Source organism: Grus americana, chromosome 3 (assembly GCF_028858705.1).
Source record: "Grus americana isolate bGruAme1 chromosome 3, bGruAme1.mat, whole genome shotgun sequence".
Classification (NCBI taxonomy): Eukaryota; Metazoa; Chordata; class Aves; order Gruiformes; family Gruidae; genus Grus; species Grus americana.
The window spans coordinates 91,150,343-91,176,999 of NC_072854.1; the positions used below are offsets into that span (position 1 = coordinate 91,150,343).

The 26,657-nt window shown below is 47.8% G+C and overlaps 2 protein-coding genes across 15 annotated transcripts in view; one reads left to right on the plus strand and one right to left on the minus strand.

Annotated features, from left to right (window-relative positions):
* Positions 1-26,060, plus strand: POLR1C (RNA polymerase I and III subunit C). 8 transcript variants are annotated; one of them, XR_008576567.1, is made up of 10 exons: positions 58-337; positions 418-489; positions 602-709; positions 1,216-1,348; positions 1,468-1,587; positions 1,786-1,938; positions 2,117-2,266; positions 2,836-2,952; positions 15,116-15,265; positions 25,074-26,060. XR_008576567.1 is itself a non-coding variant. In XM_054821968.1 (9 exons), the coding sequence occupies exons 1-9, from the start codon at positions 269-271 to the stop codon at positions 3,413-3,415; spliced, it is 1,041 nt and encodes a 346-aa protein (XP_054677943.1). In that variant the 5' UTR covers positions 1-268; the 3' UTR covers positions 3,416-3,610. The 8 variants fall into 8 exon arrangements, 6 of the variants coding, with proteins under 6 accessions (XP_054677943.1, XP_054677944.1, XP_054677949.1 ...); XR_008576566.1 differs by having other exon boundaries at positions 15,116-15,257; XM_054821968.1 differs by lacking the exons at positions 15,116-15,265; positions 25,074-26,060 and adding an exon at positions 3,297-3,610 and having other exon boundaries at positions 1-337.
* The window catches only part of XPO5 (exportin 5), a 30,513-nt gene continuing 9,227 nt past the window's right edge, over positions 5,372-26,657 (minus strand). For 2 of the 7 annotated variants that reach the window (XM_054821957.1, XM_054821959.1), the window contains 20 exons: positions 25,083-25,211; positions 24,199-24,314; positions 22,924-23,079; positions 22,464-22,505; positions 21,760-21,849; positions 20,690-20,889; positions 19,998-20,097; positions 18,896-19,077; positions 13,999-14,099; positions 13,323-13,419; positions 12,649-12,785; positions 11,956-12,053; positions 11,434-11,480; positions 11,133-11,227; positions 10,246-10,308; positions 9,668-9,750; positions 8,273-8,380; positions 7,932-8,069; positions 7,608-7,772; positions 5,372-7,056 (listed from right to left, as the gene is read on the minus strand). In XM_054821957.1, coding sequence (XP_054677932.1) covers positions 6,916-7,056; positions 7,608-7,772; positions 7,932-8,069; positions 8,273-8,380; positions 9,668-9,750; positions 10,246-10,308; positions 11,133-11,227; positions 11,434-11,480; positions 11,956-12,053; positions 12,649-12,785; positions 13,323-13,419; positions 13,999-14,099; positions 18,896-19,077; positions 19,998-20,097; positions 20,690-20,889; positions 21,760-21,849; positions 22,464-22,505; positions 22,924-23,079; positions 24,199-24,314; positions 25,083-25,211 — 2,288 coding nt within the window. In that variant the 3' untranslated portion in view covers positions 5,372-6,915. Of the gene's footprint in view, positions 7,057-7,607; positions 7,773-7,931; positions 8,070-8,272; positions 8,381-9,667; positions 9,751-10,245; positions 10,309-11,132; positions 11,228-11,433; positions 11,481-11,955; positions 12,054-12,648; positions 12,786-13,322; positions 13,420-13,998; positions 14,100-18,895; positions 19,078-19,997; positions 20,098-20,689; positions 20,890-21,759; positions 21,868-22,463; positions 22,506-22,923; positions 23,080-24,198; positions 24,315-25,082; positions 25,212-26,657 lie in introns of those variants that run through there. The other 5 variants (XM_054821956.1, XM_054821958.1, XR_008576564.1 and 2 more) reach the window with 4 other exon arrangements.

Consider the following 26,657-nt stretch of genomic DNA (forward strand, 5'->3'; position numbering starts at 1 on the left):
CTCGCGAGGCCGCGCGAGCGGCACCACCATCTTGTGTGTGGCGCAGGACGGGGAAGGGCGCAGCAGCATGGGGCAACGACGAGACAGCGAGTGGGGTTGGCGAGGCGGGCGGAAGGGATGCGCTGCTGCAGGGACACCGGGTCGGCCGGCCACAGGCGAGCGCTGCTCTTCCCGGTAGCGAAGAGGCCACGCGTGGGCGGGCAGAGGCCCGTCACGTGCCGGGGAGCGCCGCCCCCTCCCCCCCCCCCCCCCGTTGGCGGCGGCGGCCATGGCGGCCAAGAGGGGCACAGACGAGATGCGGGACCGCGTGGTGCTGGGCGAGTTCGGCGTCCGCAACGTGAGTGGGACGGGGCGGGATGGCGGGGAGCGCCTGGCTAACGGCCCCCCTCACGGCCCTGCCTGTCTGCGTCCTCGCAGGTCCACACCACCGACTTCCCCGGCAACTACCCCGGCTACGAGGACGCCTGGGACCAGCGGCGCTTCGAGGAGGTGGGTGAGCGCTGCCGGCGGTTGGGGCGGTTGGTGGGGGTGTGTGTGCGCGCGCGGGGGTCGAGTTCCGCACGGGGCGCCCGGCGTGACCCGCGGCGCGTGGCCTGTGCAGGCGTTCCGCGTGGACATAATCCGCGAGGAGGAGGGCGCGCTGGAGTTCGACATGGTGGGCATCGACGCCGCCATCGCCAACGCCTTCCGCCGCATCCTGCTCGCCGAGGTACCGCTGCGGGCGGGCGGGAGGCAGGGAGTGAGGCTCACCGGGGCGGTGTGGGGAGCTGGGGGTGGAGGCCTAGGAGCGGGGGGACTTGCGTGATGGGGAGCAGGGAAGGCCCTGCCTTATGTCAGCCCTTCTGGACAGCATCAGGGTTTGGAAGAGAAGCGTAAAATCGTTATGCACACATGTCAGGAGCCCAAAGAGAGTTAGGGCCTTAGCGGTACGAGCAACAGTGCTTGTTGCTTTTTAGGGTGCTGTTGGTAGTGTCTGTGGATCAGCCTGCCTTTCACTTCTCGTGGTCGTTTGTTTAAAAAAAAAAAAAAAAAAGAAATGCAGAAGGGGGTATATTTGGTGTAAGGTTATATTGGGTTGCCAGGTTAGGCAGAAATAGCACTAAAAATTGTCTGCAGGGCAGTTATTTGTGGGAGAGAAGGAACGCTAGCTGGATATTCTGTTATCATGGAGTTCAACTGTCATCTTATGCTGACTTGATCTCTTGTCTCCATGAGGTGCCAACGATGGCTGTAGAGAAAGTCTTTGTGTACAACAACACATCCATTGTGCAGGATGAAATTCTGGCTCATCGGTTGGGCCTCATCCCTATCCGAGCTGACCCTCGACTCTTCGAATATAGAAACCAAGGTGAGAGTCTTGGATCAAATAGAAGTATTGAAAGTTCCACCCAAAGCAGGAAATCGAGGTTATGTAAACTGAGCAGAAGTGTGATTCCACAGAGGCTTGTGCTGTTTTTCGTTTCCCAGGAGATGAAGAAGGCACAGAAATTGATACTCTGCAGTTCCAGCTGAAAATAAAATGTAGCCGAAACCCTCAGGCAGCCAAGGAATCATCTGATCCTAATGAACTATATTTCAATCACAAAGGTGAGAGATATCTCCTATAAATAGCTGTTCTTTTTTGGTCTTGGGAGACGGGATTTGGTCCGTTCTCTCAGCCTTGTGAGCAGAGCGAGCCAACTCCCTCATTCTGCTAAACTTACTTTTTGCCACCTCCAGTCCTGTACAGGTCAGCAACCTGTTTTGAGACAGCAGCTGGCTGATGCTTGTGGCTTCTCTTCACAGTGTACAGTAAACATATGACATGGGTGCCCTTGGGGAATCAGACAGAGCTCTTTCCAGATGCTGACTTCCGACCTGTTCATGATGACATCCTCATCGCACTATTGCGACCTGGCCAGGAAATAGATGTGCTTATGCATTGTGTCAAAGGTATAGGTGAGTCGTGGGTCCTGGGACAGCAGGAGGAGGAGTGTGAGTGCTTGGACTAGGGCACAGCTGTGTGAAAGGGAAGGGTGGAGAACTGGCTTTCCCCCTGGAACTTCAGACCCCGGCATCCTTGCACTTTCATTCCCTGAGGCCTGCCTTCATCCTTGATTCTTAACTCTTCATGCAGGTAAAGATCATGCCAAGTTTTCTCCTGTGGCCACGGCTAGTTATCGACTGCTTCCTGACATTACTCTCCTGCAGCCTGTTGAGGATGAGGCAGCTGAGGTGTTGCAGAAGTGCTTTTCCCCTGGAGTCATTGAGATCCAGAACATCAAAGGTACTTTTTTCCTCCTCTAAAGTGCCTTTTGCATTACAAGCCTTAGCAGAGGCTGATTAGAGACTAGAGCCAAACCTTGTAGAGTCAAACCCACATTGTGATGTTGTCTTGCCAGTCAGCAGCTGTTCATGCTATTCTGAGCCTGGTTTTATGGATGAGTGGCTGTCACATGCAGATGTGTTGGGTGATGAACTGGGATCTCCCTGAAATGCTGAGGCTCTGGGTGTTTGTCCGCAGAGCTCTGCAGCTGCTGACTGCAGCTTCCAGTACTGTTCAGTTGTCTGTAATACTGGGTAGCAAGCTTGCTCTTTCCAGCAGGTAAGTGTGGAGAAGGCTTCTTGTGTCCTGCCCAGGGGTGCATATAAACTTTGTGCTTGGGTTGGAACTGTTCAAGACGACCAGTTCTGTCAGGCTGGAGTTTCATGTTTGGGATGTGCTAATTCTTTATAGTGGTGGCTTTGCTGCCTTTGCTGATGGGAGAGTGCATGTTTGAGGGGTAAGCACCTGCTGTGACTGCAAGGTACCCATCTCCTCCAGGCACACATCTTGTTTCATCTTTTCCCCTTTAGGAAAAAAGGTGGCAAGAGTAGCCAATGCACGGTTGGACACGTTCAGCAGAGAAGTTTTCCGTCACGAGGGTCTGAAAAACCTTGTGCGCCTGGCAAGAGTGCGAAACCATTACATCTGTAAGTGCCCTATTTTCCACAGAACATAGAGCCCTGCTGTGGTTTGTGCAAACAAGCAGAGACTGGCCGGCATGTGTAACTGGGTTTCTGCCTCTCCTCCCTCCCACATCATCAGCATTCATACAGTCATAGTCCAGTGGGTAACTACTGAGGTTGTGGTTTGGTGTTGCTTTGGGATTGAATGTGTTTGTGCTTCCTGCTGGTAAATGTAACCTCTTCTGATAAGCCAGATCTTCACAGCCAGAGGAGAAGTGCAGTGTAAGGGAAGACAAGGGACAGAAACGCTGGAGCCAGGTGAAGGCTGAAGCTGCCTAGTGGCTGTGCTGACTTGTGTCTCTGTGCAGTTTCAGTGGAGTCTACGGGTATCTTGCCTCCAGATGTGCTGGTGAGTGAAGCCATCAAGATCCTGATGGGAAAGTGTCAGCGCTTCCTGAATGAGCTGGACTCTGTGCCTACGGAGTGACTGGGCTGTAGCTGGGAAGCATGTCCCTGCACTGCTGTTCTGGGTTTCCTGCACCTGCTTGCAGGGGTGATTCCTCTTCCGTAGGCAAGAGGTTTGAGATGGGCTTGTTAAGTCCTAGGACCATCTCTTTGAATTTCTTTTCTGTTGGTATTGAGCCTCAGTGAGGAGATGCACTAAAATAAAGGCTTTTCTTTACAGCTGTCTCCTTCTGTGCTGTTCACAATTGTGAGACTGTAATACACAGAGAAGAAAGTGGCAGCAGGTCTAAAGATGAATAATAGCATTTATTTTAGATTGCATGCAGTATGTGAAGAGGACCAATATGGCAGCGTAGTAAAGCACTTTGCAGCAGGTCAGTGAGATTTAACAAGTCAGTATCAGTGCAGGACTGTTTTGCAGGTTTGTCTAACCAGCTCCAGGGTAGTTAAATGTGGTGGATAAAAGGCTGTACTGTCAAGAGGGCTGGGACACCTCTTCTATGAGAAAGGCTGAGAGTTGGGGTTGTTGAGCCTGGAGAAAAGAAGGCTCCAGGGAGACCTTGTTGTGGCCTTTCAGTACTTAAAGGAAGCTTTTAAGAAAGATGGAGAAAGACTTTTTACCAGGACCCATAGCAACAGGACAAGGGGCAATGGTTTCAAACTGAAAGAGGGCAGATTTGGATTGGACAGAAGACATTTTTTTACAGTGTGGGTGATGGTGAGGCACTGGAACAAGTTGCCCAGAGAAGTTGTGGAGGCTCCCTCCCTGGAAGTGTTCAAGGCCAGGTTGGCAGGGGCTTTGGGCAACCTGGACTAGTGGAGGGTGTCCCTGCCCATAGCAGGGGCAGATGAGACCAGATAGTCTTTGACAGTCCCTTCCAGCCCAAACAATTCTATGATACAATACTGGGCTTCTCTGTGCAAAGGTGGGGTTTACTTTGGGCTGACCTTGAAGCAGAAGGGGACAATGGAGCACAACTGACAGTCAAAGGCCTGTCTCCATGCGGGGAAGCCTGGGAGAACTTGCAAGTTAGTCTCAGTGGGGAGCACTGTTAGTGAGTGCTGGGTAGGTCTTGGCTTGCAAAAGTCTCTTGACAAGCTGATGAGGAACTGGAACATCAGAGAATGGCTAGGGGTACTGGTGCATCCCAGTTCCTTAAGTCAATCCTCACTACAGTGCTGGAATTTAGCATAGCAAATCCTACTTTACCTGTTTCACTGGGATATAGTTATATATACTGTAAACATCCTTATTTATTGAAAAATAGTAATTTCTAGTTGGATCCATTCTGTTTAAACAAGTTGAGGCAGTTGCCATGCTGAGCTGGATTACAGCTGGGGCTTTGGAAAAAGGTTTTGTAACACGAACTTAGATTGATGTTGCTCAGGCCCACCTCTTTGAGGGCTTCTGCTTTTGTTGTAAGAGAGACCTTCTATACAACCTTCATCAGGTGAGGAGACAGACCAAAGGCAATAGCTACATACATCACTTTCCTGTGTTACTGAAAGGGTTGGCTGGGAGAGTTACAGCTAAACTACAGTACTATCACAAGACATTGCTCCTCCCAGCCAGAGCTCAGAGGCCACTTTAGTATCACCTGCACTATTGCTTTGCATATTTCCCATATTGCTTATGGGACATACCCTGGAATAGTCATGCTGAAGGGTTTCCACTTTGGCAACATGGGCCCTTCAAGCTGTAAACTGGGACCTAAAGGTCTTGTGGAATTAATATAAGCCAGCTGTGATTGACATCTAAAAATGCAATTTTCCCCATGCCTTCTAAATTTAATTATGTAGTCTGGAATGGTTCATCCCCTCCCTGATAATGTATGTTGAGTACCAGCAAAGGGGCTCCCTTTCTGGTAGCTGGAATAAGGAGTGCTGAACAATCCTTAGGAAGGCAGTCTGGGCAGCAGAGCCCTCAAAGCTTACTGAAACAGATAAAAGAATAAAAATGAAACCATGACACCACGTGTATGAAACTGGAATAGCTTTACTGACATTCAGAGGTGTAACACAACCAGTTCAGAGACAGCTTCAGATTTAAACATTCCTACAAAAAGGGTTCTAAAAACCATTTAAAAAAACCCCTTGTGTCTAGCATGAAGTCACAGAATGTTAAAAATATCACAACACAATAAATACACCCAGCCTTTGCTAGCGCCAGGAGCCATGTTAGCTCAGAGGTTAAAAAAGTTTGAGGCCAGGAGGAAGGTGGAGGATGCTGGTGGAACAGCAGGGGCAGGAGGGTGAGTGGATTCCAAAGGCCTGCTCTTCCTTTTTGCGCTCTCCCCCTTCCCAACCGCAGCTTTTCTGTCCAGTCTATCCAAGTGGAGATGCCACCTTCTCTGCCCGCCACAGGTTATTACTTATTCTGTCTCCTGGATGGGAAAAGTGCCAGCTAGCTCTGGTCAGACCCTCCCAGCTCCTGTGCTAACACTAGGATAGATCAAGTGAACCATTTGTCATGTAAGAACCAGCTTTGCAGTCTGGAGTGGTCTGATAGAGTCCCACCTCATCTAAAACCCAGTTTCTGACGTCGCTCCCTCCCTGTAAACTGCAGTGTCAGCCCCACACCTCTTGCCCCACCATACAATTCTCTGAGAAGTACCAGACTGGGTAAAAACACAGACTACTATCACCTCCACAGTATCAGGGTGAGGAGATCCCTTTTTGTTCGCAGGTGCTTCAGATATTGGTCCAGATTTTGAGTACCCTGCACTGGCCACGTTCGAGTCTACAGGGCATGGTAAAAAGAAAAGATGATAATAAAAAATACCTGTCCTGCTCCCCCTGAGAGATTGCCAAGAAAGGCTGGCACAAAGTAAAAGCCTTCCATTTGGCTCTGGGTGGAACAAGCTGTATGATCATATGTATGTATACATATGACAGTGTCTGCCTCCTTCTAGAGAGCAGCTGCACCTTAAAAAGGCTGATCTCAAGGGAGATCCTAGAGCACTGCTAGGCCTCCTGGCACGCAGCCCTCAGCCCAAGGCTCAGCATCCTGGAGGGAAATGGATTCATCAGAATACCAGTCCGCTAGGGACAAGTGCTGACAGGCATGACAGGAGTGTCTATGTGTTCCCTACAAAGCCTGGCTACTAGCACCCAGAGGAAGATGAGGGTAGCCCCGTTTCACATGGCGCACTACTCTGTCTTTTGCATTAATCCTAAACCCCAAGGGATGAAGAACTGGAGCAAGAGTGACCCAAGGCCACAGGGTGACCAGGCTTTACCTAACGGAGTCTATGGGCTCAGCTCCCACCTTGCAGAGAAGCGGAGGTCTAAAGACGCTCATCCAACGGAGGGGAGGGGAAGGAATCAGGGAAAGCTTAATAGACTGGTTTAAATGCCACCGCAGGCCCTATCCCAGTGTAGGGAGGAGAATGGTACAGGACCCATAAGGGGCTTTACTCAGACAAATGCTTATGGAGGCGACGACAAAGAGAATCTAATGTGCTTACTATGAGGAGAGACAAAATAGAAGGTAGGGGAGGAGATGGTTGCAGCATCCCAGGCTCAGGGCTCAAAGAGTGCAGTGAGGCCCTCTCCATCCTCATTTTCTAGCACGTCCGACTCCAATGATGGCTTCACCTTTTTGAAGAGAGATGGGAGGTTCCGGATATGAACTTCCTTGCGGAATTGCTCCCCGAGGGGTTTCTGCAGAGGACAGACAGGCAGGCAACAGTCATTACTGCCTTCATAGCCCCACTCAACTTGGGGAGCCTGCCTGCAGATCAGAGGCAGACCCCAGATTCTGAGCAATTTCTGGGCCTGGACCCTGTGCCTGCCTTTTGGGGAATCTCAGGCCTGGTCCTTTGCAAGTGTGGGGCACTGAGGTAACCACCAGCACACCAGCTCCCCAGCTTCTAACTCAATGCACCAGACTCCAATGCCACCATCCTCACAAAAGCCCAGCACCCACCTAGCAGCTTTGTTCAAACCTTTCAACACCCTGTTCCCCCAAGCACCCTTGCTGTGCAAGGTACCCCCTGCCTCTCAATGCTGGAAGGGCTGCTCGGTCTGTTCTTCCATCCTCGCTGTACCTCAAGGTTGAAGAGATGGAACAAATACTGAGATTATGCTGCAACAGCTTCCTGGCTGGGAAGGGGGGTGGTTGGGGAAAGGCAGGTAGACTGGCTGCCCCATCACTTCTGCAGGGTATGGGGATGAAATGAAACAGATTCATTTTCCTCTGGGATAACACCTACCCCAATGCAACCTGCGATGAGGCGCTTAAAATGATCCTTCCGGCGCTTGTCTGCCACCTTCTGCAGTGTTGGGTTGAGAAGTTTTGAATCAAACTGCTCCAAAGACTCCCTCTGGATGTCTGGGATCTGCTCCATCACCGCCTTCAGCTCAGCGTAGCGAGGGCGCTGCAGGGAGAAGCATGGTTAAACACAGCTCTGCTGGAGGAGCAGCCCTTCCCTCCTTGGAAGGCCATTAGCTCTTCTGCCCCTACCCAAGCAGACATGGGATTAGTTTCCCACCACTCCCTAGCCAACCTTGTGTCTGGACAAAGTAGAGTTACTCACCAAGGCCTCATAGATCTGGAAAGCCAGGTGGACAAGAGCTGCCATGCAGCCATCGTGCTGCCCATGTGTCTGTAAGCCCTTCAGCACACTTGTGAAAAACCAGGACACAGCATCAGGCAGGAGGTTTCCTGGAAGCACCTGGGGAAGAGGCACTGTCAGCACAGAAGCAGGATACAGATACATGACTGCCTTTCTGCAGCAGCTTGGTCTTCCCAAGGGAGAAGGTGCCCAAGGGTGGAGCAGCCATGCTTCTCACTACATTCAGAGCTTCCTCTCCCAACCCTGCCACAACTACTCCCTTCTTCCTCCCAGAACTACTTCCTTCTTCCTCCCAGAGGTACCTGTTTGAGCAGCGGCCAGCAAAGCTGCGTTGTGGTTCTTTGGCAGGACAGGGTGTCCTTCCAGGAGAGGGATGTGTAGGCAGTGATCAGCAGCGCAGTGCAAACGTCCTGAAAAGGAGTCACAGAGGGAAACCAGTCAGAGAACTATGTCCCACCTCCAGAGTTCAAACCTGAAGGGAGCCAAGAAACAGTCCAGGGACTCTGCAGCTAGCTTGGAGCTATCTTCTGGGAATCCTGCATGCTGCTGCTTCTCCAGCTGAAGGTGCTCAAAGGCACCCAGCATGCATCATTGTAGACATGAGGAACCAATGTCAAGCAAACCTGCTCCCTTCATCTCCCCTGGAAAGGCCATGGACTCCCATCAGCTTCTACTCTTAAGTCACTGCAAAAGCTGCTGCAAGAGCTTCTGAGGAGTTCACAGGAGAGGAGTACAGAGGTATCAGGATGAAGGTACTCTGCACAGCAGGTTGTGTTAACACTTTGGATCCTGTGCCAGCTCTGGCAGATTTTACAGAAAAGAGCTGCTGGGTAAAGTTCTTCCTGGTGAAGGCTGGAACCCAGGATGGAGGCACAGCCAGGGAGCACCTTGGGTGCTGAATGTCCAGGGCCTTGCCCACAGAAGGGCTGAAACTCTGTGGCTGCAATGTTTTACTGGATCCCACCCCGCATTTGCTTTGTGGCTTCTGCAACCATTAACAAGGCACTTAAACACATTGTCCTGGTTTCAGCAGGGATAAGAGTTAATTTTCTTACTAGCAGCTGGTACAGTGCTGTGTTTTGGGTTTAGGATGAGAATAATGTTGGTAACACATTGATATTTTTGTTTTTGCCAAGCAGTCAAGGACTTTTCAGCTTCTCATACTGCCCTGCCAATGAGAAGGCGGGGGACACCCAAGAAGCTAGGAAGGAACACAGCTGGGACAGCTGACCCAAACTGGCCAAAGGGATATTCCATACCATATGGCATCATGCTCAGTATGTAACTGGAGGGTGAGCCGAGAGGCAGCGCAGCTCAGGAACTAGCTGAGCATTGGTTCTGGGTGGTGAGCAGCTGTGCTGTGCATCACTTGTTTTGTATATTCTTTTATCATCATCTTTATTAGTCTCTTCATTTTCATTCCTATTAAACTGTCTTTATCTCATCCCACAAGTTTTACCTTTTTTTTCTTTTTGATTCTCCCTCCCATCCCGTGGTGGGGGAAAATCAGCGAATGGCTGTTTGGTTGTTTTAGCTGCCGGCTGGGTTAAACCATGGCACACATATGTTCCCAAGACTGTCATGCTGGGGAATGCTCCAGCAGCCTTGATCTCTGTAGCAGCACCTGGCTGCACCACAAATAAGCATGACAAAGAGTAGAGAGAGAGGATGGTGGAAGTCAGAGCATGTGCTCTTACCTCCTGCTTCATCAGACACTTGCCAAGCTCGGTGAGCTCTGCGCTGGCAGGGGGAGTAACCTCCGTGGCCATTGCCTCATCATCTGCAGAGCAGAGAAAAGGCAGCACTGTGAACATGGCCTCCTGAGGACCAAGGGAGACACAGGGAGGCACAGCGAGAACTAAGCTGGGAACCAAGAGACTGCACACAGAATCAGTTATGCTGGCACAGCGTGCCAGAACATCTCTCTGCAAGCAGAAAGCACCCACCCTTTGCAGGGCATGAAGGGCACCCAACTAGCTACCTCTGGCTCTCAGTAAGACCGCACACATTCCCCTCTTCTTGGTACCTTAAGAATCATCTGCTCCAACATGTTACCTGTGAACCCTACAATACATTTGTTCCCAGGCTAGACCAAGTTTTTCTGTGGCCCCCAGACACTGGGCAGGACAGAGCTGAAGGCTTTTTACCAAACCTACACCCCTCACACATAACTTCCAGCAAAAGGCCAGCCTGTCCCTCAAGAAATGCATGAAAAAATGGGAAAAGTGCTTGTATACACCAAGGGTAGGAAAGGCAAAGGTAGGCATCTACTCACCATCTCCATCTACAGCAGCAGTACTGTTATGCTCAACACCTTTCTTAGAAACACAGCAGACAGCTGCAAAAACAGTTGCAGGTCAGAGGAGCAGAAAAGGGAAGATGCTACTTCAGAACATGCAGAGATTATCCTACAGACTCTGGTGGGCTCACAGATGCTTCAAGCTCCCCCCAGCTCTTACCCAATATCTGAAGAATCTGAAAGCCCAGTGTAAAAGCCAAATACTGCACTACCTGAAAGGCTGAAACACCCCACCCACAGCATCCCACAGTGGAACCTGTTGCACGGTGGCTGCCTATAACCTGAGAACACCACCATCTTAAGGCAACAAGGCCAAACAAGAAAGGAGATAGAAGGCTGAGGATCTGTGATCTCTATGTGGAGTGAATTTTCCCAGCCTCTCTGCTCAAAGCCACACGGACAAAAAAACAATGTTGGAGAAAGGAAACACAAAGGGAGATTGCTTTGGGGGAGGGACTCTTCCATTCTGTCTGGCTAGAAACATGGCAACTGGCAGCAATAAAACCGCTCTACACTCAGGTTGTCCACAAATAGATGTCCTGTATTGGGCTCCAGGGCATAGAAAGAGAGAACCCAGATTCCAAAGGAGGACTGAACTCCTACAGGGACAGTGACAAAAACATGGAGCCCGACATGCTAACAAAACAAACAGAAGAAACTCTTCTAAAGGTTTTTAATTGATCTCTTCCTAGGTTTTAGCTAAGATTTTGGCAGGGTTAACTGTCTCATACCTGGCTTCTAAGGATTATGTTAAATACTACTGGCCATTATAGTTAAGTTTTACTGCACATTGGAAATTGCTGTTGTCCTCTCCAGGGCAAACTTCCCAAATATCCCAGGGGACCTAACTTGATTTCACTTACTGATGAGATCCATGACTTCTCGGGTCAGCAGCCTGACCAGCTGTTCCTCAAGCATCTCCTGAGACTCGGGGTTGTCATCTGCAGCATCATCCTCACTGAGGAGAACAGGTTTTAGTGGGAAGAGAGCCAATGCCTTAAAGTATCCCCTCTGCCCAAGCACTGGGAATGAGTCACCATCAGGGTAAACATGGTGCTTTCCAGCCTCTGCTGGCAGGGCCGTTCCTTGAGCAAAGGGCCACATAAAAGACCAAGGCTTCATCCCACTCCCCATTTCCCCCTCTATCAAGGAGTGGAAGCTTACCAGAGCATGCTTCGCTGGTTGATCACCTGCCATTTCTGAGACAACCTCTGTTCAAGACAAAAAGGAAGATTCAATACCTTCCTAAGGAGCCATGCTGGACACAATGCAGAGGCCCAAGTCAGAGCTGCTGATAGAAGCACAACAGCTTTAAACACAGCTCTCATACCAAGCCCCATTTTGAATGGGACAAGAACTGCTGAAGATGCTGTGGCTGTACTGGCTGTATGAATCTGAGTGAGCTGTCAGGCAAATTAGAGGACACAGGCAAAAAAAACCCCACAAAAATTCTCAGCGCTGAACATCGAGGAGCTAATATCCACAGGTTTGCATTCACAGCAAGGGGTGCTGTGCAAGAACCAGGGTTCAACATACCTCAAAAGCCCCCCCCCAAACAGCATCAAAATCATTAAGCATCGAGACTCTGCGGGCTTTGCAGAGACGGATGTTCTCACATGGTGCTGCCAGCTGCTACAAGGAGTCTGGGCTGCCAAGGAACAGGCATCAAACAAGCTGCTTTCTTACCACGTGCAGATAGGTAAAGAGTGGTCCCAGCATGGGGCAGACAAGGGTTTCGTAGTATTCTGAAGGGCAGGAGAGTACCAAGGGCTTCACAAACACACCTGCACAGACCAGTTAAGGAAGAGATCCAGCACATATGGCCAGCTGCTGGGCAGACTGCAGCACACCACCCAAACCAGCCAGTGACAGACACATTGAAGCCCATCTTCTCACAGCCCTGAACTAACAAGTGGCATCTCTATACAGCAAGACCACGAGGTATTCAGCCCCTTCCCCGACAGTTCAGCTGAGGGTGCTTCGTGCCCATTTCCCAGCTGTGAGACTGAATGTCCAGCCCTGGAAAAGTGGGGTGGGAACCCCAGATGGTCTTCCACACAAGAACAAAGTCTAGTCAGACATCCTACTGCCAAGCTCCTACACCATCCAAGCCCCCTGACACCCCAAGAAGGCACTACCCACCTCTCATTGTGCCTCCAGGACCACACAAATCCTTTGCATTTATTCTCTCTGACATCATGCACTGCTGTTTCTGCTCGTGCCCTCCTAAGCTCACACCTCATCCCCACCAGGTGTATCCGTGTTTGTTCACCTCCTCAATCACCATTCTTAGGCTTGGCCATACTGAAAATGATGCAAGTTTTCAATTTATGTGTTCAAAGCCTCCCTAGCTGGCCTGAGACAGTGACAGAAGGATACGGAGCATGGGACGCAGTCTGTAATCAGGAATGTTGTTGAGGTTGATGAAAGCTGAGCTGAGGAGCTGGGTTGCGAGACCCTCAACGGTGTAGAAATCCTGTTGCATGGATGGACCTGCATTTCCCAGGATGTGGAAACTTCAAAAAACCCCAACAAGTTAGTTGAAAGTCTGCCAGACAACAGGAACCATGCCTCTGGCCTGCAAAGGCTACAAGTACTATCACTTTTGAGATTTGATAGTTGCCATGTTCTTGAACAAATACTATAGAGGAATTTTAGCACAGTATCTCTTTTTTTCTGGGATACCTGCAGAGGGACAATGAATTAAGCATTTAAGCACTAAAATACACTTTCAAGTGCTGATGTATCCTAACACATGATTAAAAGTGGCAAAGACACAAACTAGGTCAGGATATCAGATCCAATCCAATTACCTAACTGCAGAAGAGCTAAAAGCAGATCCACATTTTGAGGTACTTCTCCCAGCGACTGTGTTCCATGTGTACGTGGTAGGTTACAACCACCAAGTATAGTCCACCACTGCAGTTTGTACTTGGCTATTAGAGGATACAGCTCACGTGAAAAGTCTTAAGTCTAGAAGTCAGCGCCCAGCAATAGCCTACTGCTCCAGCTGTGTGGTGTTGGATTGTGTGTGGGATATCTGGTGCTCTTACCAGTTGTCGTAGAGGGTACAAAAGAAGCCCTGCATCCTTTCTAAGACTGTTTTGTAAACAGGAGAGTCATAAAGCTCCAGCAGAGGCTGAGGAAGACCTGTGGGAAAGAATAAGCTTCAGCTACATTAATGACAGCACAGGAGGGAAGCACTTAGCAACCTCAACATACAGCCAAATGGCAAGAGGTGCAGCAACCCTGGGCCAGAACCTCCCCTCAGAGGTCAGCCAAGTTCAGGTCAGTTGTATGCAGAGCAGAGGTGTTCCCACTAAGGTTGTTATAGCCCCCTCATTTCTCCAAAGCCCATCCCTTCAGGTTTTTATTCATCTCTGTTGGAGCCCCAGCACTCAGGGATCCTGCTGAGCACTAATTCTGCTCAAAGGCAGACAATTACAGCACCCCCAGTCTCTCCCGCCTGAAATGCCATGTTGCAAAGACCACCACCCAGCTGGGATAAGCAGTATGGTAGGGTACCCTTCATTTCATGCAGAAGAAACCAATTTGTCTGAGACCAGTAACTGACTTAAGTTCATTTCAGCAGGTTCAAATCACAGCTGAGCTGCAAATACTATGAAGCAGCTGGCTCGCTCTCTTCGTATCCATTGCTATTGATGGACCACTGCCTCAAGTGCCTCTGAGAATCTGCCCACACACTCCTCCTGAAGAGAAGCCCCTTACCTAGGATGGCATTCTTCTCCACCTCCAACATGTCTAAGGCCTTTGCAAATGTCTCCCCCAGCCTAGCCACCATCTCTGGCACGTAGAGATTGTTGTGAGTCCTGAAACAGAAGAGCACTTGGTTTATGCTCATGTGGCTCAACCCCTTTTGCCCTTGACAGTGGGATCCTCTCCTTCAGCTTGTGAACAGCTCCTCTGAGGCAGATGATGAGGAAGGTGAGACCAAGCACGTGTGCATGGGATCCCCCTTCCCCACCTGCAAAAATATGGGGGAAGCTGACCCAACAGAGACATGGAGTGACTCCATCTCATGTCCTGAATCTCCTGGCTGCCCCCACTTAGTTCACCCCACCCCTTGCAAGTACTGGCAGTAAAAACTCCCAGCAATTCTCCAGCTGATGCTGGCAACAGCTTATTAGCTTGGCCAAAGGGATCAGAGAATGTATTTCAAAAGCTGACAAGACATGGATTCTGGAATCTCAAAAGATCTTCAACACCTAAGGCCCCTGCAGAGGGAGGGGCTGTTTCAGCTCCAAAATACACACACTGCCCCCCAGGGATGGGTCACAGTCCCCAGAATGGCAGGTGGCATTGGAGGGACTCTAGGGAGAACATCAGTCCGATCAGATGTTACTCGTGGCAGGCACATGTGCCCCCTGGACAGCACATCCAGCTGGGAACAATTCCGCATCATCAGGAGGCGGCCATGGTCAGCTCTCCACGAGGGACACCAATTCAGCCACAGGTGGCTGGTTCTTGCCATCCAGGCCAAAATGGGTCCCCTCTTTAGCCGGGGTACTGACACTCAGAGCTGGACTCGGCAGGGGGTGTCTCTCTCACCTACCTCTCTCCTTTGAGACCTCAGACCTCCACTCTGGGTGTCGCCAGCTGCACACAGCACAAATCCTGCAGCCTCCTCCAAAACTGCAATGCCATTGTACCTGCTGCTAGAGGTGATCAAGGGCAACTCAGTATCTCCCCCTAGAGCAGCGTTTCCCAAAGCAGGGGGGTACATGGGAATGGCTGGGGGAAGGGAGCACGGACAGACCTCAGTATGTTCTCCAGAGTCTCAGCTTTCACTCATGTCTTAATGAAATTTTTTTTTTTTTTTTGGAAGGTCTATGTTCACAGTCCGGGCAACCTCGATGCAGTGATGTCTGCCTGAGTTTGCAGAGAGTCTGAGTTAGCTCCGAAATGGCAACTACCCCATTTCTCTCTGCAAGTGTTAAATACTTCCCTGCTCACTGCACGTGAGGAAGGCAAGTATGTAAGTTTCATAAGAAAGAGCTACACAAATGACGACTTAACGACTCATACTCTCATTCTGGGCTGGATCTAATACCATGCAACAGGCCTCAAAGGCAGCACAAGCTGGTTTTACTTTCCCCAAGAGGGGCCAGGGAGCAGGCCAGCCTCCAAAAAGTTTGAATTATGTTGTTCCACTTTACTCAAAAACCTGTGCATTTCTGCTTAAGGTTATCCTGAAACCTAGCTACTAAAATCATCTCCTCTTGAATGTCTCCTGCCTGCTCCATGCCAATGTTGGCTTTGCCTTATGCTGGGCAAAGGGCAGGGGGGCGAACCCAAGGACTGTGGAATTGGTGGTGGTGAACCTTGAAATCTCACTGCTCTAACCCCAGAAGGATGGGCCAGACAGTCATATCCTGAAGCTGCGGTCACGGTCCTTAGATGTTTCAGAGTCCTTGAAGCATTTTCTCAAGTTTGACAGTTCACTCACAGGCCAATCTCCCTTAATTAATACTATAACAAAGTCGCAGTGGTAACAGAGAGAAAACAGCTAATCAGCTGCTCCCCGTGGGAGTTAAATCATACATGATGAAGATGCAGCCCCTAGGCACATTCCAGCTGAGACTCTCAGCAGTGAGTAGCACTCCTGGGCATCCCACACAGCAGAACATGGAAAAACAAAATTCAAGAGACATTTATGCTTTAGAAAAGACAAGCAAAGGATATGGCAGGACTTTGGGGATTTTCAGCAATGGTCACAGCTCTGCTGGAAAGAGTGTCTGATGCCCAGAGAGATGGGCTTGAAGGCCAGAAGATGAGTCCTTTAGGACAGTCCACGCTTGAAGAATCTTTATCCAAAGCTGGAGCTGTCTACAATGAAAATGCCTACAGCATCCATATCTATCCGACAATTCTTCCACCAGCATTAATGCCTTGGTAGTGTCAGTGTCTCATCAAGAGGAGTTCCAAAAAAAGCCTTTGTCCGTGTGAAGCATTTGCTGAGCCTGACCAGTCCATTTGTAACAAAACACGAGCAAATCCCTGCATGATAAAGGTGCTGTGCCAATCAGTTCATGCAGCTACTGACTCCAGAGATGTGTCTTTATCTAAAGGTGGCTGGAGATTATGATTTGGTTTTAAATTCAAGAAGAGAACAATTTAAGCCAGAAGCTAGAAGGCAGCTAGATGAAATGAGGTACCACAGAGAACAGGAGAATCATCTCTCAAAAAGCTGCAAGTAGTGGTTAATAAAGCAACCTCAAAATAATTCGGTGACTACAGCTACCAAGAGAGACAAATATGGCAAGCACAGAAAGACGCCACTCAAAACTACCTTATTTTTCCTTGCTACCTGGACTCCCTCGCATTCCTTTTGGCTCTTCGGTCTCATCCATGACCTACCTTCAAGCTACTTACTGGGGCAAAGACACAATGGCTTCACAACTTTCAGTGCTTCTGTCTGCAAACACAGCAAAAGAATGCCATGCAATATCCAGAGAGCAGCAGACCCAACTGCTCAGCCTGCAAAACACCTTTTTTGTGTACCAGCGCCTGACTTGGTGCTCAATTCAACTGCTCAGTAGGATCTGTGCTGCTGCTACTTGTAGGTATGCTCACACAGTAACCAACACAACCTGTGAGGGCTTAGACATCTGCTTCCTGCTTAAGCACATGAGCAATGCTGGACCTTGCTTATCCCTGCTGAAAGCTGCCTAATGGCAGAGAGCTAAGAGAAGCATCCATCCCCAAGTAGTAATGCAACTACATTCCTGAAAGCATCCTCCACACAGGCAGCTTTCCTGCCAGTCAGCCTCCCTCATATCCCTGTACTTCCTGCCTGCTGACAGGCTGCTACAGATTCCACATTCTCTTGTGTAACCCATATTAAAGAGGGCCTGAGGAAGCAGTACATGGAAAAGACAATCAAAGCCAGCAAAAAACACACCAGAAGCTCCACAGCACAAGCTCCAACTTCTCCAGAAAGACATACACATTGTCATTTGCACTGAACAACTATGAGCTTGCAGTTGTCACACAAAGAAGCCTCTACATCCAGCAGCAGCCAAGAAAGGTATGATGAGGTGGAGGATCTACTGCTCTTAAAACATCATTCATTGGTTCTTGTTGGAGCAGCCAGCCTTAAGAAAAGCCTCAATACCTTGGAGTGAAGTACAGGCCACTCCATGTATGTTACTACCACGTGCTCAGAAAAGATTTTGGTCTGCAGGGGAGATGCTCGAACAACACGGATGCATTATCTCAACAAAACAGCTACGGAGCCTCTTCCGTTATGTAGATGGGGAAGGACTGCCAATAGAACATAGCTCATGTGTTTTCCTGGAGGTGGTAAACAAGCAGGCACAGAATTTCTGCTTCTTTACAGGTAGTGATAGAATTTGACAATAGTTTCCTAAGCTGCTTGTATCAGAGATCCCAAGTGTTTTTCATAATGCAGAAGTTCTGGCAAGAACAGTGATTGCACAAGCAAAAAGTGTCTGTTGCAGCCTGTTCGGACCTTGGGCACCAGTTTAGTTGGTCTCCCGCAATATGGAGCATGTTCCAGACTCCCAAAGAAATGGCATGAGGCTACCTCTACTCAGGCAACTCTACTCAGTCTCTCCCAAAAGCTCATTGATAGGTTCAACCCTGCTCACTGGTCAAAGTGCTACCTGCTGTGCTACACAGAGCTTTGCGATGAGAAGCACCGCTAGGGTGGGCCAAGACAGAACGCGCTTGTCCTACCCGTCCAGCATGTTGCTTCTCACTGGAAGCAGCACCGTCCTGAGCTCAGTGACTACCAAACATACCTGACTAGACAGAGCTTGAGTAATAGGGCTCCTTTCCTCACAGACCCGGGAGCTGAAAAATCCCAGTGGATCTGAAAATGCTGTTTCCCAACAGGCTCCTGCCAAGGCCAGAGCCTCAAGTTTTCAAGTACGTAACATGTAGCATTATGTGACAAAATTGCCCCATTAGCTTGGCAAAATCCCAGTGTCAGCAGTTATCCTGAGACAGATTCCTCCTTTATAATTCTGGGAACTGCGTTATTCAGGATTCCCCTTTTCTGCCTTCTCTTGGTCCCTCCTCTGGCTGCCCCAGATGTACGCAACACCAGTGACGTGCAGAGAGGCACTGCAAGGTAGCAACAGCCTGAGAGTATGCATCCAGTGATTTCAATAGCAGACAGTGCTTCAGGAGGCTGGTGTTCATGTTCAGCAAAACCAGCTTAATTTAACACTGAAGAGAGAACAACGCAAACAGGATGTGATGAGAGCTGGGACTGCCCTGGTGGTGACTGGAGAGGTGGCCTTGTAGGGGCTAAGGGCAGAGCAGAAATGTTAGTTGAGAAACGATTAACTGGGTGGCAGATTTATAGCAGTGGAGGTGGGGGAGGCAAGCCCAGCCCAAGCTCCCATTGGCTTTCATGGACTCTTGTAGGCCAGGCCAATGAACATTCAGAAGGCTCCAGTTTCCCCAGTGCCATTCCCCACTGTGAACAGTCAGGAACAGTACTTGGGCGCCTGCACCAGCCTGTGTTCCTGCTGGCTTCACTGGGAGAACATGCTCTGAGCATTCCATGTATTTATCACAGTTTGGCTTTCAGAGATTCTTAAGTCAACATAAACGATTTCAAGTCAACTTGACCCACCTTATAAGAGCAAGTAAATTGTCGAGAAGCTTCAGGACCTGCTCAGTGCAGGGATTACGATAGATTGGACTTCCACTGGGCATGTATCCCACCAGGAACCCTCCAGCTTTCGCCTCTTCAGTAGCAGCAGGCCAACGAGCTCGTTTCACAACTCCCAGAATGGTGTACACACAAAAGCTTATCTGCAGCAAGAGATGTGGAGAGAGTGTTTCTTAGGCAGAGCACAACCTGAATAAACAGGTTTTCAGAGAAACCTGTCATCATCCCATCTCAAAGGCAACGTGCTACAGTGAGCCTAATCTGGTGATAGAAACAAACTCTGGTGGGTTTGCTGCCAAGAAAACACAGCAAACGATCATGCTATGTTCCATCATCTTCAGTGACCCTTGGCCATGGCAGGACGGCCTAGGAACTCACTGTAGACAAAGAATCAATGACATACAGTCTCATGAGTATGCAAGCAACCAGGTAGGCTGCCCTCTAAAAAGAAGGGTCTATACCATCAGTTCCTCATCTCCTTCATGTGCTAGGATGGATGTAGAGATCTGTGATAACACAGTGGTCAAACTGAATTAGCTCCAAGCCACAAGCACAGCTCTTTGGGCTGCATTTCAGTGTCTTCTACAGACCTAAAGAGAGCAACTGCATTTGCAGTCTGTACAAGAAGTGAAGACATTTCATTAACACCTCAAACAACACGAGTCTCCTTGGATGAACTTTAATTACATTCCATGCTGCAGTCTCAACACGATGCTTTCCACACTGCCTGGCTCAAAAAGCTCAATTCACTGCACCGTATTTCCCAAGAATCATGTAAACCAATCACTCCTCCAAAACCAAACTCTGCTACACAAAGAGTAGGGAATAGTGTGCTTCACTCTGCTGAATAATCTGGTTTTGCGTGCCCTACGTGCTCATTACTGTAGCTTCAAGAGGCAAAAGCCAGGCTGTTATTCTGCAATCTGAAAAACCTACTGATCTGCACCCTAAAGAAGCAGATGATCAGGATAGATCTTATGTGTAACCACAACAGAAATGGGGGATGGAAGGAGGCAAGTCCCATCTCGCTAAGGATGACACCTCTCCTGGCAATGATACTCACTCTAGAGCGGTTCAGGCCACTAGGATCTTCCAAGACTGGATCAGCAATTTTGTTGTCTGCACCCACATAGGAGATAAAGGCTTCAGGATCCGAGAGGACTCTGGCAGCACCAAAGACAGCAATGGGGGTTATCATACCAGGGAATATGAGCACAGCTTTGCACTGGTAATAAACTTCTTAACAAATAGAGAGCAGGCTAGAGAGACTAGCTCCACACTGTATGTGGGAACATGATAAAAAGCACCAGAGATGTGTGCACTCTCCAGACATCTCCAGTTCTCTTGGGCCATAGGGACCTAAAACCTTTGAATCTCTTATGAAGATAGCCCTGCTGGGAAAACTCTTGTGCATGCCCAGCCGCCCATGGCTGCAGGACATCTCAGCTTTAGTAAGGAGAGCTCAGCTTCCTACATTCTCCTCCAGATGAACAAAACCGTATTTCATTTCTCGTTTGAGCATGCTCAAACGTTCTTCTATCACCTTAAACAACTCTTACCTAGCAATTTTCAACAAACAGCATTTAGACTCAGTTGGCAGTTTCTGAACTGCAGGAGAGCTGTTACCACAGCAACTGCCCAGAGCACAGGAGCTCATGAGGCACCCCACCACCCTCACTTGGTTTGTGCGTTCCCTCATTGGGCACATTACCTCTGCAACACCTCCAGCTCAAAGCTCAGAAAAATGACCCATACCTCTGCATCTCTGGGGAGAGCCATAAGCCAGCCACAGGAGCCATGAGCTCCTCTAGGAAAACTTTCTGCCGCTCATAGTCCTTGAACTGGTTGCTGATGAGGACGAGGGCCTCCATAAGAGCACACTTCTCCATCTGTGTCAGAAGTAGCTCATTGGAGAGCAGCTGCTTCACGTGGTTGTACAACATCTCAAAGTTTGGCTAGAAAACACATCCAAGTGGAAGAACATCACGTATTTGGTGTGGAGGAGGATCACTGGGGGAGGCAGAGGTGGGGTGTACCATACTACACAGAACAGCTGGAGAAGCATGTCTAAGTTACCTTTTCTCTACATAGCCATCTCCTTCACAGTCTCAAGTTTCTCTGAAAGTTCAGTCTAAAAGAACCTCTTTTCTTCCCTACCCCTCTATCATCATCCTACATCCAGTTTACTTTAGTCTCCAGAATGACTGAAGTAAGCAGAGGAAACCTCTCTCTTCTAGGCAGTCATATCCCTTACAGCAGTGTCACATCTCAAAATAGTTCTGGTGCTTTTATTTGCTCGTAGTTCAGAGCTATTAATGTTGCATGCAAGCTGTTTAGTTCAGCCAAACCAAACAAAACACTGGCTCATGGATTTTAAATGTGCTTGTTTTTTCTAGTCTCCTCAAGCTAATTCAGAAAACACATACTCTCCTCTTGCTCCTACATTCTGCTAAGTAACAGAACAAAGTCTGGAGATTAGTTATTGCTAGCGTCTTCAGCTAAGGAATCAATTGAGACCACCACAAGTGACAAAATGGAAATTCAGCAAACATTCCAATAAAATGAATCTAGTGCTGGTTGTATCCTCCTCATCATCCCTTTTGCATTTAACTCATCACTTTACAATTCAGCTCTTCAGGCAGAAAATTTTTCAGAGGTGGGGAGGGGAAGAAGGGAGATGCAGGGAATAAAACACTTTGCCATTTGCACAGCAGGAATGTTTCTTGGAAGAAAAACAAGAGGCTGTAGCCAAGGAAGCTGAGGATCCCACAAAATCCAGCTGAAATTGAGGCAAGACTCTTCATGACAGAATTGAACTTACATACCAGGACAAGCTGAGGGTAATCCCGACACATCTTTATGATTGAGGAGCATGCATGCCTTCTAACATTCTTCACTGCTCGAGTTCTAGGAGCCTGGACAGACATAACAAACTTCAATGCAACAAAACAAAAGTTCAGACAAATGCAGGGTATCTTCAAGAGACAAATGCATTACATACAGTTCTCTGCACTGTTAAGTACAGATCAAAAAAGTATTTCCACACACCCCCTACCCCAAACAATCCTGCAACAACCAAATTTCCTCTGGAGCAGTAGCCAACTCAAGAAGCCCATGTTTGAACAAGCTGTGCTCCAGGAGCAAGGATGCCATGGATCTTGCTCACTATTTCAAGACTCCAAGCACTCCCTAGGTAGCTGGCAGCTTTACAGTCATCCTTCACAGCCACGTATACCAGCTACTGAAGAATACCCACAGCTAACGAGGTGATTTCACTCTCAGGAAGGCCAGCATAGACCTGGGGACTAAGTGCTCTGGCCTTAGACCATGCCCGTGGCCTTCTAAGTTTGTAACCCAAAGCTTATTAGGCTATGTCAACCAAGAAGAGATCAGTCATATCTAGACTTCCCAGCCCTTTCCAAGAGCAAGACTATACTTCAGAAGCCTGCTACAGCGGAATCTCTAAATTCAGCAGGCTCTCAAACAGAATGATTTATCCAACTGTTAGTAAATAATAATTCAAACATACCTTACTTTCTTCTATAACTTCAAAGGTAACTGAAGCAAACAGCTGTGAGAAAAGGGAGGAAAAATCCAAAAACTCACATCATTTGTTAATATCTAGCACTCATGTGTGTTTTGAGCTCAAGGAATAGATCCTAAGACTTTAGTGCAATTTCATTAAAGCCAGTGAAGAACCCCTGACTAAGTTGAAAGATCAATCATCAGCACAGCGAGGCCTTGAAATAAAACATGGTGTTTACTGGCCCGAGTGTGCACTTAATCTTAAGAGTTCAGGCTAGGAACTGCAAAATTTGTGTTATATGACATTGTTTCTTCTTGAACAAAACTCAGTTTTTCTCATCTTTAACACAAAGGATAGTCCTTCCCTGACAGTAAGGCCAAAAGGACTAACTCCTGCAGTTTAGTACAAGGGCCTTGCACCACAAAAAGCCTACCTGATTTTAGCATGGTCTGCAAGTACCTACCTTGGAAAGTACTTGCGGTAGGTATTCTGGTTGGTAAGTGACAAATGGGAAGAGAGCAGAGACGTTGGTGAGCACACAGGACAGGATGAGAGGATCCTTTGTTTCAAAATTAAGGACAAGCTGCAGCAGATCTATGCCATCATTCACTGGGATTTCCTACAAAGGCAGCAAAGGGAAAGAAGGAGGAAAGAAAAAAGGAGGCAACACTCAGTACTTCAGCCTGTAGCACACATCCTAACACTCCTAGAGCTAGGCCATGGAGCTGCTGCTATTGTATCAGTCCTCTCAGCTGAACACAGCTCTTCTCAAAGCAGAAAGAAAAGCAGTAGAAACCTCAGTTCAACTGTGTGCTACGTGCACTTGCTGAGGGAAAAAAAGACAGCAGCAGTCCCGTTGTTGGTAGGGCAGTCTTGAGATGTCAATCTCAAGTCCCCATGCTATTGCTTGCACCTCCAGGAAAGGCAAATTTCCTCTATCTCAGCCTGGCTCCCAACTCTCCTCGTCATTCTGTCCAACAGATTCCACGCTTAACCAACTATATCAACCCATATAATTATTTTACTGTGATCACAATGATGAACTGAAGTGCATGAGCAGCCTAATCTAATTAAAAAAAAAAATCAAGTCAGTCTACATCAGACAGAAAAAAATGCTTTCCTTCTGATTCACCTGCTGTGGAACAAAAAGCAGAGAAATTGCTTCTGATCTCCTACTCCCTGAGCATGAGTTTCTATCATTTAGTTAAAGGTTTTTTTAAAAAAATAAATTAAAAAACCTAATCAGGGGATAATTAAAAAAGAAGAAACTTAGGAAATTTCTGCTTAAGCAGTCCTCTTCTCCTCCAGCAAGGCACTACGTCAAAGCATGCCACCTGAGTGCTCTCTGTGACTTCTCATGACATAGTGTCCAGAACCAAGACATGCCTGAGAGCAAGCCAGTATGAGTTTGGTCTCATCTAAAGAATCACAGAATGGTTTGGGTTGGAAGGGACCTTAAAGATCATCTAGTTCCAACCCCCCTGCTGCGGGCAGGGACACCCTCCACTAGACCAGGTTGCCCAAAGCCTCATCCAACCTGGTCTTAAACACTTCCAGGGATGGGGCCTCCACAAGGAGTCGTCACTACTCATGAGAATCACTCACCAAACAACCTGGGGTTTTGCATGGAGGTAACTGGTTACTACAAACTTTTCAAGGACAACATCGTTAAAAAAACCCTACTCATGTCAACCCAGAACAAGCCAGGAGAGCAGGCAAGAGCATCTGATACACATACGTCTTTATCCAGGGTTCGAAACATCTGGCTGATGACGCTCTCTGAGAAGAAGGTCATGGCATCCCACTGCACAAAGGATGGAGAGAAGATGGAGCAGAGACCTTCGCCTGTCTTAGCTGAAAGGAAGAGAACACTGGAGCTCTCACCATGCTCCTCCACACATGCACAACAGCAGGCTGATAACATCTTGGCACTCGCCAAGTGTTCTGGTCACACAGCTCTCCCTTGCACGTGCCTGGCAGGGAGGCACCGGGAGCAATTAAGGTATTCCCATGTGATTTGCCTCATTCAAATGAGGGCTCCCGAGACATAAGTCTGCCCTTTGAGACACTATAGGGAGCAACACCAACAAATCACAGAAGGGAAAAGAAAAGGAGGGAGCCCCAGACTCAGCACTGCAAGCAAGACTGCCCTCAACATGACTTCGCAAAGCACCCAGTGGCCCTCCTTCACAGGAAGAGAACAAGCTCACTGACAGAGGGATTTGCCAGACAGGCAGAACTTCTCTGGACAAAAATAATCAATATATTACGGAGATAACAAGGCCCAAGGAATTGTAAAATTGTATCAGAGGGACAGCTGCATCTGTTTTGCAGAGGGATTTGCAGGGAGGGAAAGGAGGAACCAGGGGCTTTACACTAGCTATTCCATAGGTGGCCAACAAAGGGTTAAATTTGGGGTGGGGTGTGTGTGATTTGATTTTGCTTTTAACTTGCAACAACCTTAAAAGCCTGAAAACCCAGTGTTGAGTCTTGGCTCCCCCTTAAAAAAAAAAAAACAAAACTAAGAGACCAAAACAAAACAAAACAAAAAGGTAAAGTTGTTTCTTCTTGGCTTGAATTAAAAAACAAATCCCATATCCCTATTTTTTTCAGGTAACTTACAGTTCATGGGTCCAGTATCAACAGGAGCTGTGAGTTGGTACTTCAGCCATTCACCGGCCATCTGGAAGCCAGTTCGAGGGTCCAGACGACAAGCCATCCTCATCACCTCTCCTTGCTGGGCTCGGAAAGCTGCAGTGAAAAAATCAGACACCATGCAACAAGCTGATGCTGCGAACACTCCCTTCCCCAAAGCTCACCCGCAGCTTTGCAGCCCTGGGAACATTATGGACTGTTGCTCTGGCAACAGCTGTGCAGTAAGCTCTGATATACAGTCAGTAAACTGGGTGTAACAGGATGGGCAATTCTGAAGCAATTTAAATGGACTAAAAAATGATGGATTAACAAAAAAAGAAGTGCAATTAAAATGCAATATGAATTATGAAAAATCTATACTAAACCCAGATTTACTACAATTAAACCTCTATTTTTCATTTTAAAAGTTATTAAAACTATACATGTTTGCTGCTGCTGAAGCACCTTGAGATACTGAGATAGAAAACCAGCATTAGGTAATGACCACTTCCTTCAGCTAAACACACATTTTCTAAATTATTTAGCTTAACCTAGTTCACATTCTAGGCTGACAAACTAATGGGAACTCAAAAAACCCAAAGGAGTCTTGTTTTCAATTTCAAAGATATTAAAAGCGAAGCACAGAACAAGAATTTCATTTGTTCCAAAATATTCTAGTACACAACCACAGAAAACAATCAGCTCTGCTGACTATAGATGCAAGCTGCATTGTTTAAAAAAGTTGTTTTATCAAGTAATTTTGTGTTTCAAGACAGTTTTATTTTCTTATACTTGTAATACACCTTCAATATAATTTAACTCCCTGAAACTATTTCAAATGCTGGCTTTGTGTATTTAGCTACTTTTTGATTTCCACCCAAATAGTTTTTTTTTTTTTTACTTACTGCAATGTATCTATCTAATACACAATTAAAAACTGCAACACTTAAAATCTTCAAACCTAAATGTAAAGAGTAAGAATTTAAGTAATTTATTAAGTATATCCTCCCAGCCACCAAGTGAGTACCAAACTATACCAGCCAGTGAGAACCAACCTCGGGTTTGGGAAGTCAAATACAAAAAGAAAGAAAAAATAAAATTATTAATATCCAGGGTTTCCTGTTTGCTGTTTTAAGCTCATGATTAAATGTGGCTATTTTAATTGCTCCCCTCTAGCTATTGGTACTGAACCAGAAGCTTATTAGCAGGGCCAAGACAGATTTTCTTTGTGGAATGACATTTACAGTCTTTTGTAAGGTTCCTTCTTCTCCTAACCCGAGCAGGACTCCAGGCTGTTTTACTTCCTCCTCTAGGTGATCAAGAGGCATGTTTTCTTTGACATTAGGCAGTAAATGCTACTAGACCACCTACCTGGCCAGCAAGCAAAATAATAGCAGAAAGTAAGTAAAATGAAACGCCTGAGCTGTCACAGAAAATGCTAAATTAATTTAACTTCAAGATCCAGGCAGCAAGAGCCAGGATAAAAATGGAAGCTGCCGAGCCAATTACGGTGGGCTCCAAGCTCAGCCAGCAACTGAAAGTAAGACGAAAGGCACTGACAAC

Excerpts from the sequence above, each read along its gene's own strand:
- POLR1C (XM_054821967.1), top strand. The coding sequence starts at position 269 with ATGGCGGCCAAGAGGGGCACAGACGAGATGCGGGACCGCGTGGTGCTG. Across the intron at positions 2,267-2,835 it reads TGAGATCCAGAACATCAAAG|GAAAAAAGGTGGCAAGAGTA; the intron begins GTACTTTTTTCC and ends TTTCCCCTTTAG. Across the intron at positions 2,953-9,109 it reads AGTGCGAAACCATTACATCT|TCAAGGACTTTTCAGCTTCT; the intron begins GTAAGTGCCCTA and ends TTTGCCAAGCAG.